General features: G+C 43.7%; 1 protein-coding gene and 1 long non-coding RNA gene across 5 annotated transcripts in view; both read left to right on the top strand.

Annotated features, from left to right (window-relative positions):
- The window catches only part of LOC107523674 (uncharacterized), a 591,794-nt gene that overhangs the window by 397,480 nt on the left and 173,814 nt on the right, over positions 1-20,500 (top strand). The gene's annotated exons all lie outside the window — the stretch shown is intronic.
- LOC103126763 (NADP-dependent malic enzyme, mitochondrial) overlaps positions 1-20,500 on the top strand; it is a 96,652-nt gene that overhangs the window by 50,613 nt on the left and 25,539 nt on the right. For all 4 annotated transcript variants that reach the window (XM_016194586.2, XM_060177390.1, XM_016194587.2 and 1 more), the window contains exons 2-3: positions 473-606; positions 2,094-2,243. In XM_016194586.2, coding sequence (XP_016050072.1) covers positions 473-606; positions 2,094-2,243 — 284 coding nt within the window. The remainder of the gene's footprint in view (positions 1-472; positions 607-2,093; positions 2,244-20,500) is intronic.

The raw sequence follows: 20,500 nt of genomic DNA, 5'->3' as shown, positions 1-20,500 counted from the left end.
AATCATCATGTTTTTTGGAGAAGTAGTGGAGCCCCAGTAATAACAAAAAAAAAATCAATTAATTAAAAACAAATGAAAGAGAGTGCCAGGTGCAACAATCTGTGTGTATCTTCTATCTTCTTCCTCTTTTTTTTTCTCTCTCTCTCTATATATATATGTGTGTGTGTGTGTGTGTGTGTGTGTGTTTCCCATTTTCTGTAAAGCTAAAAGCTATATCAAGATCAACTAGGTACAACACAGTGATGACCCAAACCCCCAGGCAGTTCACAAGCAGAGATGGTGCCCCAATTTCCAGGAGGAAGCTAGGGCACAGAGTAGACCCTGACTTACCTGTGCCAGGTGGCTGAGTCAGCAAAGCTGGAGTTCAAATGCAGCTCCAACCCCCCACCCCCACTCAGAATCTGCAGGGACTTCAGGGCTAGATGGTGGGGTGCCAGATACCCATGGGTCTGCCTCTCTTCCTCCTCTCCAGGGCATGGCCTTCACGCTGGAGGAGCGGCTGCAGCTGGGCATCCATGGCTTGATCCCGCCCTGTTTCCTGAGCCAGGACGTGCAGCTGCTCCGTGTCATGAGGTCCTACGAGCGGCAGCAGAGTGACCTGGACAGGTCAGTGGTGCCCTCTGGCCAACTGCTAATACACTCCTGCAGGCACCCCAAACCCAGCCTGGCCCCCAGAGCAGTGCTGGTCCCCCTAAGGTTCTATCTGTTGGACCTGGAAGGATTCCATCCATGAAAAAAACCCAGAAGGCCCCTTAAAAAGAGGTGGCATTTGAGTCAACCAGAGAGAAGCATGGATGGATGCCTTTATTGGACTGTGTGGATTTTCTGGTGGGACACTCAGTTCCTGGAATGAGGGGAATGACAAGCTATGTGGGGTGGAGGGAGAGAAGAGGGTTCCTTGCCTCCAGGATCCTACTGTTAACATGTGATACTTGTGAAACCTGCTCCCAGCAGGACAGATGGGGTTCTGGGGACATCAGTGATCAGAGTGGTAAATGGAATTGAAGCTTACTTCCAGCCACTCAGAGACTAAAGCTGAATCTTGAGACCAAAGCACAGCCTCAAGGACTAGAATCCTACTGGTCTTGGGACAGATAGCTCAGCTGGGTAATCTCTGCCATGTGAGCAACCTAGGTTTGAGCCTGACCCCCAGTCTCTGGACAAAGCTTCAGTGCTGTGGTCTCTCTCTCTCTTTCTCTCCCTCCCTCTCTCTCTCTCTCTCTCTTCTCTCTCTCTCCCTTTCCCTCTCCCTCTGTCTCAAAAGACAGAAAGTCCACCTGGTGGTTTTACCCTCTTAAAACAAACAAACAAACAAATCAAGACCTTCTGTGAACTGAAGTCTAGGAGGAAGTTTTGAGGCACTTTGATCCCAGAGGTAGGAAAATGCAGGGTGTTTGGCCTCTCTCTGCTTGCCCTAAATCAGGTTAAAATCTTTCCAGTCCTTCCCATGGCCATTCTTAAGGGAGTGGGAGGTGAAATGGGGCTTCCTGAATGTCACATGTGAGTGAGTGTGAGTGTGTGTGTGTGTGTGTGTGTGTGTGTGTGTGAGTGAGAGAGAGAGAGAGAGAGATTCATACAGAGAAAGAGGGAGAGACACCACAGCACCAGAGCTTTCCTGGTACTGTATCATCCTCCTGTGTGGTGCTGGGACTCCAACCTGGGCCACATACATGTCAAGGCAAGTCCTCCCCAACCAGTGAGATATCGCTCCAGCCCCTTCCTCTATGTCTACCTATCTAGAAGGAGCGAGTGCATCAGGTAGAGGATTTCACAGACTCCAGTCTCTGATTTCCAAGTTCAAGTAGCAGTAAAGCAAATATCCTTTCATATCAAAGCTGGCATGTGACAGCATCCAGCTTTCAGGAAGAGAAATGTTTGCTGCCTACATGAATCCACCATCCTGACCACCATTTTTTATAATGAGTGAGAAGTAAGAGGAGGAAAAAGAGGGAGATATCTGCAGCACTGCTACACCACTTGGAAAGCTTCCCCCTTTAGGTGGGGGCAAGAGAGTCAATCCTGGACCCTCATACATGGGGATGTGATGAGCCACCACCCGAGCCCTCAGCCTGGTTCTTGTCTTCCTTCCTGAGGTACATCATCCTCATGACACTTCAGGACCGGAATGAGAAACTCTTCTACCGGGTGCTGACGTCTGATGTGGAGAGGTTCATGCCCATTGTGTACACGCCCACCGTGGGGCTGGCCTGTCAACACTATGGCCTGACCTTCCGGAGGCCCCGGTGAGTCCTGGGGATGGTAGTAGAGGTGGGGACATCTCCTGGATAGGACCCCATTCCTTCTGCTGGCTTTGGCCACTGGTCTTCTACTTGCCAACTCCTGATGTTAAGAATAGTTCTTATTTTCTTTTCATCATGCCTGGGGCTTCTCCTCTCCATGCCGCCTTTTTCAGAGAGGCAGAGAGAAACCACAGCATTGAAGCATTGTCCAATGTGTTGGGGACCAAAATTGACCCAGAGCCACGTACAGTACAGGGCAAAGCAGCTCACTATCCAGGTGAGCTCTCTTGCTAGCCCAAGACATCTACTTTTCAACACTACCCAATAAATAAATAAAGAAGTAAAAGGTAACAAGGAAAGATACAAATTCAACATCATTGACTATACTAAATGCATCACATCCCAAAGACAATGTCCCTATAGAAGTGTGGGCTGCATCTGCAAAACCCCACCACCTCCTCAGCTGCTGGAGGCAAGGGTGGGAGGACCGCTGGAGGACCAGGCATGGGCATGTGGAGACACGAACCTCTGGGAGTGCTTCAGAGAGACAACTCAATTTTATTGGGGTGAGAACAGGTTTATATATGGTTAGAAAAGGAAGAAAAAGATTCGGGCGGTAGCACAGCAGGTTAAGTGCAGGTGGTACAAAGACAAGGACCAGCATGAGGATCCTGGTTTGAGCCCCTGGCTCCCCACCTGCTCACAGGGGAGTTGCTTCACAAGTGGTAAAGCAGGTCTGCAGTTGTCTCTCTTTCTCTCCCCCTTTCTGTCTTCCCCTCCTCTCTCCATTTCTCTCCGTCCTATCCAATAATGATGACAACAGTAATAACTACAACAACAACCCCCCCCAACAAGGACAACAAAAGGGAATAAATAAACAAATAGAAAAAATAAAAAAAGAAAAGGAAGAAAAGTGGCAAAAAAGGGGAGAGGACTAATAGAGGAAGATCATTCCAAATAAGGAATATTGGGGAAAGGCCCATTGCTAGTATGCAGAACAAAGTGGCTAGTAAAGGAATTTATGATCAGGCTGGTCCTGGAGAGTAGGGCTAACCTTATCTCTGTCCAGGGGGAGGGCCTCTTTTATTGCAGGTCAGTGGTCCATTCAGCTTCTTGTAAGCTGAGGCTGGAAGCACATGCCGATCTCTTTGTAGAGGGAACCTGGGGTTCAACCCCCTCAAGGCTTAGGGACCACTTTCCACATGGAAGTAACAAGATGAGATGAGAAAGTTCTGACAAAAGCACTGCAGAGCTCCCCCAGCTCTGACTAAGAGCTGCCCGGCAAGTGCCTCATTCAGAGCTGTGTTGCTGTCTGTTTTTCTCCCCTTATCTCCCTCTCACCTCCCCACTGCCTGTTTCCTGGTCGTTTCTGAAGGAAGGGAGGTGAGCTTGCCTGCCTGCTGGGTGTCACTGATGGATCACTGAATGTTTGGATTCCAAAGACAAGAGTTCTCAGGCTGACTCAAAGAGCCAAACACCCTCCTTTGGGTTCCACTCTGATTTCACTTCAAATGTGTTTTTATTGGGGCGGGGCAAGAGGGGACAGGGGTTCCATCTTCTTTCAGAAACAAAGATTTCCAGGGACATTTCCTAAAGTGATTCCTCATGGGGGGTCTGGGTGGGAGGGTTGTTTTCATAGTGTGTTCAGAATATCCTTTTTTTATTATTATTTGCAATTGGGGGCTGGAAGGGCCTTACATGCACCTATGAGTGTGGACACAGGGACTGGAGTGTCAGGGGACTGGCAGGCCTCGTGTAGATGCATTTCTGTTTCCCACTAGAGCCAGAGGGGGATGAAGTTTCACAACTTCAACAGGATGTCCTGAGCTTGAGACCCTTCAGCTAAAGGCAGAGCTCCCTGGCAATGGAAACAAATGGACTTGAGTTTCCTTTTGATCAGCCCTTGACCTTTTCTTCCCTTGGTCCTGGCCATCCTGGCTACAGCACTCAAAAGAAGAGGTGTGGGGAGAATTTCCTAACCCAAAAGGGAAATGTGTGTATGCAGGCACGTGGCCCAGACCTTTCCTCAGATAATCTTGCTCTCCTACTGACCTGTGAAACGCCCTCAACCTGGTATCCCCTCAAGCTGACTAAAGCCTCCATCCCAAAAGAGAAACTTCTTGAAAGAGGCTGCAAAGGGCATAGGTGTTCTCAAAGGTTCTAGACTAGGGCGTGAGTGAAACCTCATTGTAGAATGGCTTCAATGAAAGTACAGGCTGCCTGGTCAGCAAAGAAGCTCAGCACCAACCAGCTGGTCAACCCAGCTCCAACTTTGGTCAACCCAGTTCCAACTTAGATCCCTTCCCTGTGTGAGTCCACTGCACTGGATGGGATTCCTTTACATTCTCTTACTAGAATGTCCTCAGAGGTTTAAAAAATGTTTGTTTGTTTGTTTGTTTATTCATGGAGTTGAGAGACAGAACCAAAGCATCACTCTGGGTACTGCCATTCCAAGGATGGAACTTGGACCTCATGCTTGATAGTGCTGCACTTTACAGCAGCACTTCTGAGTCACAGAGCATATTTTCAGAGATCCCGGGCAAGCTGAGAGCACTGAGTGCAAAATGCGGCCTGAAGCCTGTTGACCTCTCCCACCTGGTGAAAGGTCAGTGGGGTACGAAGGTCATGGTCCACATCACCCTGACTTAATAGCACTTTCCCTGGGGCCAGGCAGTAGTACACCCACTGAGCACACACATTACCAGGTGCATGGATCCAGGCTCAAGCCCACGGGGGTCCCAACCTGCACAAGTCTTAAACTAATACTGCAAGTGTTTTTCTTTCTCTAGCCCTCTCTATCTCCTCTTTCCCTCTCAGTTTCTACCTATCCAAGTATACACGTTCTAGTATTCTCAGAGCCTTTCAGTAACTGGCACATGGCCAATCAGTTAGCTTGGTTTTCCCCCTCCTTCATAGCAAACTCTTGCTTCCTTTTTCAAGTCCTCCCAAACATCTTCACCTCTGGCCACCTGCCCCAGTGTCTGTCCTCCCCTGGCTGTTTCTGTTTATCCCTGTGGCTCTGCCTGGGCTTAAGCATGGAACAGACAGACTCATTGGCTGCTAGTGACTTACAAGCTATGTCTTCTCTCTGTTTCACTATCACTCATCTCTGGATCTCTGTTCCTACCTGTCACTATTACCCCACCACTACCATCACCATGCTCCTTCCTCACCCCTCCACTGCCCTGCACTCTTCCCTTCCACACCCTCACTGATGACCTCTGAGAAGGGGACCTTTCAGACTCCCAGTTCCGCGCATTTTGTTGTCTCTAAGATTGGCTTCCTGTGACCAGGACATGTGTTTCCTCACCACCTTCTGTCCTAAGTACTTCACTTTGTTCTCCTCAAAATTCTAGTTCTTGGCACCAGGAGTCTGCGAGCTCCATCTAGCCGAGCTTCTGAGATAAATTAAAGTGGGAAGAGCCCTCCCTCCACTTACAGATAACTTCAAGATTGTCCTCAGACCTCTGCATGGACAACTGCCCCTTTAATGACAGTGTGAAATGGGACTCTGGGTGTGGAGGAAAGCAGTTTGACCTTGGCTCCCAGGCTGCTGCCTCAGTGGGTCTTGAGAGCATCTCCCCACACCTGTTTCACCCCCCCCCAAAAAAAATAAAAACAGAAAACAAAAAATTGAGGCACAAAACACAAACATGAATGACTAAGGGGACAAAAGTAAACCTGGTCCACTTTATAAAAAACAAGCCAGTAGGGTCTTTTTCTCTTACTGTCTCATTCATACTTACAAACAAGTCACTTATTTGAGTGGGCCACTGGGTCAGAAACATACCAATTGCAGGCTCTTGTGTTTAAGGAATACTTGCTTTGGATAAACTAGAAACTCATGTTAGAACAGAGCTGTGTTCCAAAAGGCATAATGCCCAGAGGCCCATATTATGTTCAGGCTTTCTACATGTTTGCTTATTTTATAAAATGGTGGTGTGAGGGGGTCTACAGCATGCTCATAGCTTTGAAAGAACGTTGCGACATGTTAAGTGTGACTTCTTGAGGTGGGAAGGGGGTATTCAAAGCCTTTGCGATTATTATTTTTGGGGTCATAAACATTCCAGTAGAAAAAGAAACCCCTTTGTAACCAGCTCATTCTGAGTTTTCTTGTCACTTTTTAAGGTTGTCACATAACAGCTGAAATCACATTGACCTCCCCTACTCTAGATGGAAGCATCTGGGAGTTGCCAAAGGAGGATTTTCAAATGCTGAAGTCATCTGATGTTTGGGCTGGGGTGTCAGGTTCAGCAGAAATGTTCATCTTTGGGAACCTTTCTGATTCTTCTGTTGTTTATAAACTGTGCCATTGGCTGTGATAAGATCCTGTCAGCTTTTCAATGAGCATTCGCTTGTCTGCATGAGCACAACATGTTTCTTCTCCAGCTGTGCATCAAAATGTCAAGAAACCTGTTTTAGCTTCTTCTGTGTTAACAGAGATGTATCTTCTTTTTAAATTTTTTATATTTTACTTATTTATTTTCCCTTTTGTTGTCCTTGCTGTTTTTGTTTTCAGTTGTTGTTGTAGTTATTAATGTTGTTATTGATATCATCGTTGTTAGATAAAACAGAAGGAAATTGAGAGAGGAGGGGAAGACACAGAGGGGAAGAGAAAGATAGACATCTGCAGACCTGCTTCACCACCTGTAAAGTGACTCCCCTACAGGTGCGGAGCCAGTATGACAGTCCTTGCACTTCATGCCACATGCACTTAACCCACTGCGCTACCACCTAATTTCCAGAGATCTACTTCTAAAGGGATTACTGTCTTAAGAATAACTCCCAGGAACTCCACTTCCTCAGAGCCCTGTCCTAATAGGGAAAGAGAATGACAGGCTGGGAGTATGGATCAACCTCTCAATGCCCATGTTCAATGGGGAAGCAATTACAGAAGCCAGACCTGCCACCTTCTGCACCCCATGGTAACCCTGGGTCCATATTCCCATGGAGATAAAGAATAGGAAAGCTATGAGGGGAATGGGATACAGAGATATTGTGGTGGGAATTGTATTCCTTTTATCCTATGGTCTTGTCAGTGTATCCATTTTAAAAATAAATAAATTTTAAAAAGAAAAAAGTGAATAACTAACACCCAGGGACCAGGCAATGGCACACTTGGTTAAGAACACACATTACAGTGCACACAAACATAGGTTTAAACCCCTGGTCCCCACCTGCAGGAGGAAAACTTCACAAGTGAAGCAGTGCTGCAGGTGTCTCTCTGTCTCTCATCATCATCATTATTATTATTATTATTATTTTACCAGTATACTGATTAACTCTAGTTTGTGGTGGTGTAGTGATTAAACCTGGGACTTCTATGCCTCAGACATAAGTCTCTTTGTATAACCATTATGCTATTTAATCCCCCCTCACCCTCTCTCCCTCTCTACCTCTCCCCTCACCCTCTCAATTTCTGTCTCTATCCAATAATAGGTAAATAAAAATATTAATAATAATAACATCTAAAATTTTAACAAAAAAGGGAGGCAGCCATATTGGATTTTGATCTGTTTCCTGCCTGACCTAGGCCACTTCCTGTCTGGGTGTTTCCTTTCCTAAAACTTTAGTCACTCTCAGGTGTAAATGGAAATCATCAACTCTGCCCTGGTCTTGTGGAGACTAGTAAATGGTATACCTTTTGTTATACTGTCCCCACAGGTAGCTAGAACAGAACTTTCTGAATGACTGTGGCAAAATGTCACAGGTTAGGTAGTTTATAAAAACAGGAATGGATTTCTTCTGAGAAATTTCTACTGGAAGCTGTAGGCTTGAGACCAAGGATGACTAGGAGCATACTCCCTTCCAGGTGCCAGACTTCTCCTTTAGCCTTGAGTGGCACAAAGGGTGAAGGAGCAACTGAGGTTTTCATTTGCAGGCACTAATGCTGTCCATTTAGGCTGTGGGACTATGAAGTCACAGTCTTGTTCAACTCTAGTAACAGGCCAGACTCTCCTGGTCCTCTGGGCTCAGCACATCCCTTCAGAGATTAACACAGAAACCAGAGTAGCCTGTTCCAAAATGTCACAGAGACCAAGCCTAGGAGTAAAGACCAGCCCCTTCACAAGTGCAGCATGTCTTTCCAAGGGGCACATGCCCCATCACTATGCAGAAACCCTCACCTCTATAGAGCCTTCTCAAACTGAGTGGGTAATCGAAACTCTACCCTGGTTGGTATAGGAAAAATCTCATATTGATAATCATATATATGGAAGAATTACAGAGAAATATGACTTTCCACCTTCCCATAGTAGTGAGAGTATTTTTTAAGATTGGTTTATTAATATGAGGGAGAGGGAGAGAGAGAGAGAGAGAGAGAGAGAGAAAGAGGGAGACCACCAGAGTATCACACTGATACATATAATGCATGGGGTGGGATTAGGGTCCTCATGCTTCCAAGGTCTATATTCCAAGGCTGCATCACTTCCCTTGCAACAGTTGAATTTAAGAGAGAGAGGGGTGGAAGGGAGAGAGTGAGGGAGAGTGAGAAGGCAAGAGTATTCCTCAGTTCTGGCAGATGATGGGAAATCAAACCTGGGCTCTCAGGCATGCAAGTCCTGTGCTCTAGTGAGCTGAGCTAGCTCTGTTACATCCACCTGAAGTGAGGGATATATATATTATTTTCTTTTTTTCCCTGGAGCACTGCTCAACTCTGACTTATGGTAGTGCTAGGAATTGAACCTGGGACCTTAAAGTCTCAGGTGTCTTTTGCAGACAACATTATGCTATCTCCTCTGACCTTAATTGAGGGCATTTTATACTCAAAGATGTGTCTACCAGGAAATAAGTGAAGGGCAAAGGGGACCTGGGAGTGACAGAGAGGAGAAAAGAAATTCATAATCCCTTCCTTTTAGGAAAAAAGAAAGAAAGAAAGACGATGCCATGATAAAATGCAACTTGTTTTGATAAGGGGAGAAAGTGACTCAGTCTAGAGTCCAGGGCCTGGTGGCTTGTTTAAAATGACAGGGGGTGGGGAGAGTCGGGTGCTAGCACAGCGGGTTAAGTGCACGTGGCACGAAACACAAGGACAAGAATCCTGGTTCGAGCCCCCGGCTCCCCACCTGCAGGGGAGTCGCTTCACAGGTGGTGAAGCAGGTCTGCAGGTGTCTATCTTTCTCTCCTCCTCTCTGTCTTCCCCTCCTCTCTCAATTTCTCTCTGGCCTATCCAATGACAGCAGCAACAACAATAATAATAATAACCACAACAATGATGAAACAGCAAGGACAACAAAAGGGGAAAAAATGTTCTCCAGGAGCAGTGGATTTATGTTGCAGGCACCGAACTCTGGCAATAACCCTGGAGGCAAAAAAAAAAAAAAAAAAAGACAGATGGGGATGGGGTGGCAATGCACCTGACAGAGTGCACGTTCAAAGACCCAGGTTCAAGCCTCCAGTTCCCACCTGCCAAGGGAAAACATCAAGAGTGGTGGGCCAGTGCTGCAGGTATCTCTCTCTATCTCTCACCTTCTGTCAGAAAGAGAAAGGAAAACATGAATACAGTGAACTAGACTCAATGATTAGTGGTCTTTAGAAATGAAAAAGGAAAACAAACACTCGTGTCGAGAGAGCACTTGGAGGCACCATGCCTGTGATCCTTGGCAAGATATTCTGTGTTTCTTAGAGGGAACCTGGCAAACACTTCTTAGGTACCAATTTAAGATTTCTCCAGAGGCCCTGTTGTGACTGAGGTTGTATTGTTTTTCTTAATGTTTGCACCAACTTAGTAAAAGAGACCTGCCATTCTTAAATTATCTATTAACTAGAGCCCCCTTTTATTAGAAGGCAACAGGGTCTCAGTAAAGTTAAGTGATTTGCAAGGTCTCACAGCAAATAAAAGCCAAAGCTCAAGTCTTTTGGGGTCCAACTCCACACTCTCTTGTAACTACTCTATAGGAATCTTGCTAGAGTATGACACAGAACTGGAGCCTTTTTAGATACTGAAAGATCTGCCTTCTACATCTTTTTTTAAAAATTTATTTCTTTATTGGGGAATTAATATTTTACATTCAACAGTAAATACAATAGTTTGTACATGCATAACATTCCCCAGTTTCCCATTTAATAATACAACCCCCACTATGTCATTTATCATCCTTCATGGACCTGTATTCTCCCCACCCACCCATCCCAGAGTCTTTTACTTTGGTGCGATATGCCAGTTACATTTCAGGTTCTACTTGTGTTTTCGTTTCTGATCCTGTTTTTCAACTTCTGCCTGAGAGTGAGATCATCCCATATTCATCCTTCTGTTTCTGACTTATTTCACATAACATGAATTTTTCAAGGTCCATCCAAGATCGGCTGAAAACGGTGAAGTCACCATTTTTTACAGCTGAGTAGTATTCCATTGTGTATATATACCACAGCTTGCTCAGCCACTCATCTGTTGTTGGACACCTGGGTTGCTTCCAGGTTTTGGCTATTACAAATTGTGCTGCCAAGAACATATGTGTACACAGATCTTTTTGGATGGATATGTTGGGTTCCTTAGGATATATCCCCAGGAGAGGAATTGCAAGATCATAGGGTAGGTCCATTTCTAGCCTTCTGAGAGTTCTCCAGACTGTTCTCCACAGAGGTTGGACCAATTGACATTCCCACCAGCAGTATAGGAGGGTTCCTTTGACCCCACACCCTCTCCAGCATTTGCTGCTGTTACCTTTTCTGATGTCTGACATTCTCACAGGAGTGAAGTGATATCTTGTTGTTGTCTTTATTTGCATTTCTCTGGCAATCAGAGACTTGGAGCATTTTTTCATGTGTTTCTCGGCCTTTTGGATCTCTTCTGTGGTGAATATTCTGTCCAAGTCCTCCCCCCATTTTTGAATGGGGTTATTTGTTGTCTTGTTGTTGAGACTGGCAAGCTGTTTATACATTTTGATTATTAAACTCTTATCTGATGTATGGCATGTAAAGATCTTCTCCCATTCTGTGAGGGGTCTCTTGGTTTGGGTAGTGGTTTCTTTTGCTGTGAAGAAGCTTTTTAATTTGATGTAGTCCCATAGGTTTATATTTGCCTTAGTCTTCTTTGTAATTGGATTTGTTTCATTGAAAATGTCTTTAAAATTTATGCGGAAAAGAGTTCTGCCAATATTTTCTTCTAAGTATATGATAGTTTGTGGTCTAACATCCAAGTCCTTGATCCACTTGGAATTTACTTTTGTATCTGATGAAATACAGTGGTTCAGTTTCATTCTTCTGCATGTTTCAACCCATTGTTTCCAACACCATTTGTTGAAGAGACTCTGCTTTTCCCATTTAATAGTCTGGGCACCTTTGTCAAAGATGAGATGTCCATAGGTGTGGGGAGCTCACTTCTGGGCTCTCAATTCTATTCCACTGGTCAGTGTGTCTATTCATGTTCTAATACCAAGAAGTTTTGATGATAATGGCCCTATAATACAGTTTGAAACCTGGGAGTGTGATGCCTCCGGTTTTGTTCTTTTTTCTCAAGATTGTTTTGGCAATTCTAGGTCTTTTTTGGTTCCAGATAAACATTTCTAGCATTTTTTCTATTCTCCTAAAAAATGTGCTTGGCATCTTGATGGGGATAGCATTAAATCTGTAGATGACTCTGGGTAATATATTCATTTTGATGATGTTAATTCTTCCAACCCATGAACATGGAATATCTTTCAACTTCTTTGTGTCTTTTTCAATTTCTTTGAGTAGTGACTCATAATTTTCAGTGTACAGGTCTTTCACTTCTTTGGTTAGATTTACTCCTAGATATTTTATTGTTTTTGTTGCTATATATAAGGAATTGATTTCTGGATTTCAATTTCTTCTAACTTAGTGTTTGCATAGAGGAATGCCACTGACTTTTGAATGTTAAGTTTATAGCCTGACACCTTACTGTATTGTCTGATGATTTCCAAAAGCTTCTTGTTGGATTCCTAGGGTTTTTCCATGTGTACTATCATGTCATCGGCAAATAAGGAGAGCTTGACTTCTTCTCTTCCAATCTGTATCCCTTTAATTCCTTTCTCCTGCCTGATGGCAAGAACTTCCAACACTATGTTTAATAGTAATGGTGATAGTGGGCATCCCTGTCTAGTACCTGATCTGAGTGGAAATGCTTCCAGTTTTTCACCATTGAGTATGATGTTGGCTGTAGGTTTGCTATATATAGACTCCACTATCTTCAGGAATTTTCCATCTATTCTCATTTTTTGTAGTGTTTTGATCATAAAGGGATGTTGTATTTTGTCAAAGGCTTTCTCTGCATCTATTGATATGACCATGTGGTTTTTGATCTTGCTTTTGTTGATGTGGTGGACCACATTGATTGATTTACATATATTAAACCAACCTTGCATGCCTGGGATAATCTTCACTTGGTCATGATGAACAATCTTTTTGATATACTGCTGCATCTGGTTGGCTAGAATTTTGTTCAATATTTTCGCATCTATGTTCATCAGAGATAGAGGTCTGCAGTTTTCTTTTTTGGTTGTGTCCCTGTCTGCTTTTGGTATCAGAGTGATGTTGGCTTCATAGAAGCTGGAAGGGAGTATTCCACTGTCTTCAATCTTCTGGAAGACTTTTACAAGTAGAGGTATTAGTTCTTCTCTGAAGGTTTTGTAGAATTCATTTGTAAAACCATCTGGTCCAGGACTTTTATTTTTGGGGAGATTTTTGATAACTGTTTCAATTTCATTAGCTGTGATGGGCCTGTTCATGTTATCTACTTCCTCTTTACTTAGTTTTGAAAGTTGGTAGGTATCTAGGAAATCGTCCATTTCTTTCAGGTTCTCTAGCTTGGTGGCATAAAGTTGTTCATAGAAGCCTCGCATGATATGTTGAATTTCTGTGGTGTCTGTTGTGATATCTCCTCTTTCATTTACTATCTGATTTATTTGGGTCTTCTTCCTTTTTTGTTCTGTGAGTCTGGCTAAAGGATTGTCAATTTGATTTTGTTTACTCTTTTGTAGAACCAACATTTACTTTCGTTGATCTTTTCTATGGGTTTCTTATTCTCAACGTTATTTATTTCTGCCCTAACTTTAGTGATTTCTGTCCTTCTGGTTGCTTTAGGGTTCCTTTGTTGTTATTCTTCTAGGTCTTTAAGTTGTACAATCTGGCTGTTTATTTGTGCTTTTTCTTGTTTCCTAATGTGTGCTTGTATAGCTATGGACTTCCCTCTTAGTACTGCTTTAGCTGTGTCCCAAATATTTTGATAGCTTGTGTCTTCATTTTCATTGAAGTCTTGAAACATTTTGATTTCTTCCTTTATTTCCTCTTTGACCCAGAAGTTGTTAAGAAGTGTACAGTTGAGCTTCCACATTTTGGGACTGTTACTAATCTTTTGTTGATTGTTAAGTGTTAGTTTAATACCACTGTGGTCTGAGAATATGCTTGGGATGATTACAATGCTCTTGAAATTGCTGATGCTGTCTTTGTGGCCTAATATATGGTCTATCCTTGACAATGACCCATGTGGATTTGAGTAAAATGTGTATTCCAGTTTCTTGGGATGAATGACTCTGAAAATGTCCAATAGTTCTAGTTTATCTATCTCTTCATTTAGCTCCCTTATATCTTTATTGATTTTCTGCCTGGATGATCTGTCAAGTTGAGAGAGTGGGGTGTTGAAGTCCCCTACTATGATTGTGTTGCTGTTAATATATTTCTGTAGCTCTTTCAGTCGATGTTTAATGTATTTAGATGGCTTTTCATTGGGTGCATAGATGTTAATAATTGTTAAGTCCTCTTGATTGACTGATCCTCTGAGCATTAAGTAGTGTTCATTCCTATCTTTTTTACTCTTATCTATTTTAAAGTCTATTGTGTCAGCTATGAGAATAGCTGTTCCTGCCCTTTTTTGTGGGCCATTGGCTTATAGGATAGTTTTCCATCCTTTCACTTTAAGTCTGTGTTTGTCTTGTTGAGTTAGGTGGGTTTCATGTAGATAGCATATTTTTGGGTTGTGTTTTCTGATCCATCTTCCTACTCTGTGTCTTTTAATAGATGAGTTCAGGCCATTGGCATTTATTGATATCAAAGACTGAACATATTTTAACGCCATTCTTGTAGAGTTTAGAGTATTTTGATATATGTCCTATTTGTGGTGGTCTGATTGTTTATAGGAGACCTTTCAGAACTTCTTTCAGGGCAGATTTGGTGATAGTTGATTCCTTCAAGTGTTGCTAGTCTGAGAAGGTTTTGATGCCTCCATCTAGTCTGAATGACAGTCTAGCAGGATATAGTATTCTTGGTTGAAAGTCTTTTTCAATGAGCCCTCAATAGATATCTTGCCATTCTCCTCTGGCCTGTAGTGTTTGTATGGAGAAGTCTGCTGCTAATATTATGGGTTTTCCTTTGTAGGTGACTCTTTGTTTTTCTCTTGTAGCCTTCAGGATCCTTTCTTTATCCTTTTTCCTTTCCATTCAAAGTATGATATGTCTTGGTGTCTTTAGGTCTGGGTTAATTCTGTTTGGGCCCCTCTGGGCTTCTTGAATCTTTATGTCTTTGATGTTGTCTATACTAGAGAGTTTTCAGCTATTATGGCCTGGGGAATGCTTTCTTCCTCTCCTTCTCTTTCTTCCTCTGGTAAGCCAATAATGCGTATATTGTTTCTTTTGAAGTCATCCCATAGGACTCTGTTGTTGTTTTCAGAATCTATTAATCTCTTTTTGAGATCTCTTACTTCTTTTTTAGTTGTCTCTAATTCATCCTCAATCTTGCTAATTCTGTCTTCAGCCTCATTGATTCTATTCTCTCTTCCCTCTACTGTTTTCTGGAGTTCATCTGTTTTGTTGCCCTGTTCTGATACTGTTTTAGCTTGTTCAGCTAGTTGTGTTCTTAGCCCAGCGATTTCAGCTTTCAGCTCTCTAATAACCATGAGATAACTAGTATTTTCTTCCATAGTCTCATTTGTTGTTCCTGTATTTCTCATTACAATGTTTTCAAATTCTTTACTCACTTCTGATATTATTTCCTTAGCTAATGTTTGGATGTTGAACTCGTTATTTTGTGCTTCACCCTCTGGAGGACTTTTAGCTGGACTCTTGTCCTGGTTCGATTCTCCAATATTTCTTCTTGTTGTTTTAACCATTTTATATATTATGTTATGAGTTCCCTTTCTCAGTACTTTTCAAATTACTGATCACTATTGCCTGGATTGACTTGTGTCTAAGTAAGGTAATTAAAGGGTTCACAGTGGTGGAAGTTAACAGTTGTTTCAATAGTATTTTAATCCCTGAGTTGGAGCTCAGTGGTTTAAAAGCCTCCTTTTTTTTTTCTTCCCTATGGGAGCCTGAGGGCTTTTAAACTATCAATAGGCTTCAGCTTAATCACTGACTCCTGACCAAGAGATAAAGCAGGGTGCGGCAGAGATAATCCAGCGGTTATCCAAAGAGACTTTCACAGCCCCTCAGCTATGCCACCGAGGTATAGGTCTTCTCCTGAGTTTCCTGGTTAGATCTCTGTCCCCTGGTGTCCCTCCCTGTCGCTTCTCCAGATTCTGAGGGTAGTAGCAATGGAGACTCAGAGCTACACTTGGTGAGTCTCTGGGGAGTCCTCTCCTCCCTTCAGCTGTCCCCTTGTTGGTGGAGTAGACTGGAGGTGGTGTCTCAACTGATAATCTGCTGGACTGTTAGCAGTCACTTAATCTCTTCTTATGCTCCTCTCTCCTCTCTGTCACCAGCCACAGGAGATTTAGTGGGTTCCTGTGGTCATTCTAGTCCTGTCTTGTTTCGGTCCCTGGTGGTCTCCTTTGGTATTCCTATTTGATCCGGGAGAGGAGAGGAGAGGAGAGGAGAGAAAACAATCTGCTGTTGCTTGTAGCTCCACCTCCGGAAGTCTCTACAACTTTTAAATGTACATTTTATTTATTTAAAAAAATATTTATTTATTCCCTTTTGTTGTTTTATTGTAGTTATTGTTGTTGTTATTGATGTCTTTGTTGTTGGATAGGACAGAGAGAAATGGAGAGAGGAGGGGAAGACAGAGGGGAGAGAGAAAGATAGACACCTGCAGACCTGCTTCACCACCTGTGAAGCAACTCCCCTGCAGGTGGGGAGCCGGGGGTTTGAATCGGGATCCTTATGCCATCCTTGAGTGGGTCCTTGTGCTTTGTGCCATGTGCTCTTAACTGCTGTGCTACTGCCTGACTCCCTATATCATATTTTCATGAGAGAAGGAAACCAGAGCACTTCCCACCTCTGGATTATGGTGGTGTTGGGGACTGAACCTGGAACTTAAGAGCCTCAGGTATGAAAATCTTTTTTGCATAATCGTTACATTCTCTCCCTAATCCTCTACATTTTTCAAATCAAAACTAATTCACAGAGACCTGGGAACCTCCACCAACTCACACTTATAGAAAGTTCTGGGAAAACCTCTATCCTTGTCCTCAGTGCTGTCTGGGTGTCCAAGCCTGAGAAGAAGAAAATCTCTTCAGAAGGATAGACATGGTGTTTATGGGGCTGTCTGGGGGACATGTGAAAGTCAGGGGCCATGGAGGAGAAGGAGCCTGTGATATTCTGAGTCAATATGGGGAGAGAGACAGCCCAAAGGGATTTAGGATGGGTGCCTCAAGCCCAACTTCTCCCCTCTCTCACTCTGCAGCTGGCCATCCTGAGTTCTGTGGTTCTCTCCACCCTTGAATAATGCCTCTATTTATTTTATATTATTTATTTTCTATTTTAACAGCCATCTGAATTATTAATGATTGATTTATTGACTGGATGACTGATTGATTTAATGAACAAGAGGAGGAGAGAGAGAACCAGAGTATCACTTTGGCACGTGCAGTGCTAGGGATCAAACTCAGGCTCTCCTGCTTATTGGTCCATTACCCAATCCATGGTACCAGGTCCTGGGCGGCCAACAGTGTCTCTGCTATCCCCCACGGCATGCTGGATTTTTTTTCCGGGCAGCCTAGGTCAGAAAACCAATTACAGTCAATTGATCCTCCTGATTTTCCCATGCCCAGCATAGTATATAATGTGTGAAGACTGGTCAGGGTGGGCAAAGGAGCCATTAATCTCAAAGCAAGATACCCAGAAAGCCCTGCCCACTTTGAGATCCACTGATGGAGTCTCTTTGGCAGACACCCCTGCCATTGCCACTGTGTCTCAGAGAAGAGTCACTGGACTCAGAGAAGAATTCTCAGTGTCACTTGTTATCTGGGAGGATCAGGATGACATCAGATGCTGGTACAGTTGACTCACCATAACAGATGATACAAAATAGAACTTGAACTCACCTGGGACTCTTCTTGTCAGAATCCAGAAAGAATTTTGGGATAGCAACCCAAAGCAGGTGCAGTGGATGAAGCAGTAGACTCTCAAGCATGAGGTCCTAAACTTGACACATGTGCCTAAGTGATACTCTGGGCCTCTGTCTCTTCTCTTCTGATTCTTATTAGTAACTAAACCCATCTTTAAAATAAAAATAGGTAAATAATTTCTTTTCGTTTATGTTTATTAGTGATTTAATAATGATCAACAAGAGTGTGGGATAAGAGGGGTACACTTCCATATAGTTCCCACCATCAGAGTTCTATATCCCATCCCCTCCATTGGAAAGTTCCCTATTCTTTATCTCTCTGGGAGTGTGGGGTACAGAAGTTGGGAGGTCTGGCTTCTGTAATTGCTTCTCCGCTGAGCATGAGCATTGACAGGTCAATCCATACTCCCTGCTGGTTTCTATCTTTCCCTAGTGGGGCAGGGCTGTGAGAGGTGGGGTTCCAGGACACATCAGTGAAGTCATCTGCCCAAGGAAGTCAGGATGACACCATGGAAGTATCTGCAACTTGATGACTGAAAAGCATTAAGATAAAAATCAGAACAAACTGTTTAATAATCAGGAACCTGGGGCCAGGTAGTGGCACACCAAGTTGAGTGCACATGTTACAATAACCAGGAACTTAAAGGTAAGACTATAGCAGGTGAGATTTGCATTCTTCATGGAAGAAACTAGGAAGTCTATTTTAGGTATGTTCCAAGAGGCCCATGACTTTTGCCTGAGCCCAACAGCTAACACACAGGTGAACTGAAAGTATTGTCTGGGAAGATGGTATCAGAGTTGGGAATAGGATTAGAAAGCTGGATTGGAGCATAGAGTAGCTCCTCAGTATTGGAAGAGTACATGAATACCATTAACTGTAAATCCCATGGATCTGACTGAGGGCCCATGTCTATTCCTATTTAGCACAGGAGTCTGTGTAACCTCTGCATTCCTGTTATTCTGAGTTCATATTCCACAATCACAGCTAGGAACGTTCTAGGCTGTAGTCATTCAAGTCTTCCTCATGTGGCAGAGTATGTTAACCCAGCCCCTCCCTTCAGAGAGTTGGACAGTTTCTGCCACTGTTATTGTACATGGAAGGCAAGTTCCTGTAGAGGCCCACAAAAGGGTTTATGTTCCAGATCAGTGGAATAGAATAAATATTAAAATAATAATAATTCAGGACCAAAGACACCAGTGGCAGATGGGATTTACTGGAAGGGGGAAACAAAGGCACACACTCAGAGGAGAATTTGGGCAGGTTCTAGAGGGATCTGGCTTTATGGGGTCTGCCTGGAATAGGTGGGGCTTTCTCAATCAAGGTGGGATAATTCTTATTCATTCTTTCACAATTCATGAATTGTGAAAGAATTGCCTAGAAAAGGTGGAGTTCCCCAGAATTCTTGGTCCTCCTTTTCAAACTTCATTTATCCCTTTTAGATCATCATGGAAGGACAGGTCTCTGCCCAGCATGTGGGGGTTTTACTATAATGCTGGGTGAGTGAAACTTGGGCCCCCACAGTGGACATTCCTGGTGACATCTTGGTGCCAGCCAGTTTTCTCCAGTTCTTGTTTGCTGCTTGGGCCTTATGGATGTGATCAGCTTTGTGTACTAAGTGCTTCTGGCTTTGCACTGATGTGGCAGTGGGGTTAGCATGTGGCCAGCCTCAAGAGTGAGGAGGTAGTGGAGACCACGCACACTGCCACCTCAGAGGGGACAACATGGATGCCAAAGAGGGCTTTCCATAGTACCAAAAAAAGTTTCCACTACTCAGTGGATGAAAAATTATCAATACAATCACACCTGAGATGGAGAATAACTAAAGCAATGATCACACTGCCCTGAGTATGTTTCAGAAATGAGTGGAGAGACTGACACTGCTGTTCCTATAGGCCTGGGCTTCCGGTCCTGACCGCCTGCTCAAGTGCTGGCCTACAGGGCCCTCTGGCTCTCAGGCATTAAAAACATTTCCTCACTGGTTCTAAGAGGACAGGTTCCCTTTTGCCAAAAAATGTGTGGAATGGAGGTTTTTGTCAGCAACAGAGAGCCTTTGTTGCAGAGTTGAAGATACAGACACCCCCCCCCCCCGATTTAATTTAGTTTTCCTTTTGTGTTAGACCCAATGCCAAGAATCCCAGTCCAATGTTGTCTGTTTGAGTGGGTTTTGTCAGTCTCTCTTGTCTAATTCTATTTGAGAAGACTTCTAGGGGTCCCTCACTCCTTTGCAGGCTTAGATAAAGGCTAAGGGACATTTACATTCTCCTAAGTGGAATGGTCTTGGTTTTTCTTTTCCTCTCATCTAACTTAATTCTGAAAGTTGAGAGGAGTTATTTCTGGCTCCTGATGGAAACTAGAGATGCAGGTGTGATTAACAGGAGTCTTTTGGGTGGATATAGCATTGCCTATAATTGCCCTTATGAAATCTCAGCAGACCAGATTCTAAGAAATGCACCATGTGCCAGCACCTGAGTTCAAGCCCTCAGTCCCCACCTGCATGGGGAAGCTTCATCGGTGGTGCAATAGTGCTATAGGCTCTCGTCTAAGTATCTTGCTCTGCCTTCCTCCCTTTCTCCCTATCTCTATCACTTTTCCTCATGATCTCTCTCTCATCTCTATCAAAAAGAAGGGAAGAGTGACAAGAGAAGAAAGAGGGGAAACTGTGGGTGCCTCTGCTCATAGCTGCCACATGGTTGTTGTATTCACTTCCTAAAGTTGCCTCAACAAAATGCCCCAAACTCTGGCCAGAAAGGTGGCCCACAGGTAGAGCATATGCCTTCCAAGCATGAGGCTCAGGGTTTGATACCCAATACTACACAACAGCACCATGGACTGAGATAAAGGGGATTCATGAGTGGCAGGGCAGGGCTTTACCCTTCCCTCCACACACTCTCTTTCTTTCCTTCTCTCTTTCTCTCTCTCTCTCTCTCTCTCTCTCTCTCTCTCTCTCTCTCTCAAATGTATAGTAGAAATTGGGTCGTATGCATGAGCAGTATTCCATTTTGTAAATAGACCACAACTTTTC

Source organism: Erinaceus europaeus, chromosome 17 (genome assembly GCF_950295315.1).
Source record: "Erinaceus europaeus chromosome 17, mEriEur2.1, whole genome shotgun sequence".
NCBI lineage: Eukaryota > Metazoa > Chordata > Mammalia > Eulipotyphla > Erinaceidae > Erinaceus > Erinaceus europaeus.
This window is presented reverse-complemented; position numbering and strand designations above follow the sequence as displayed.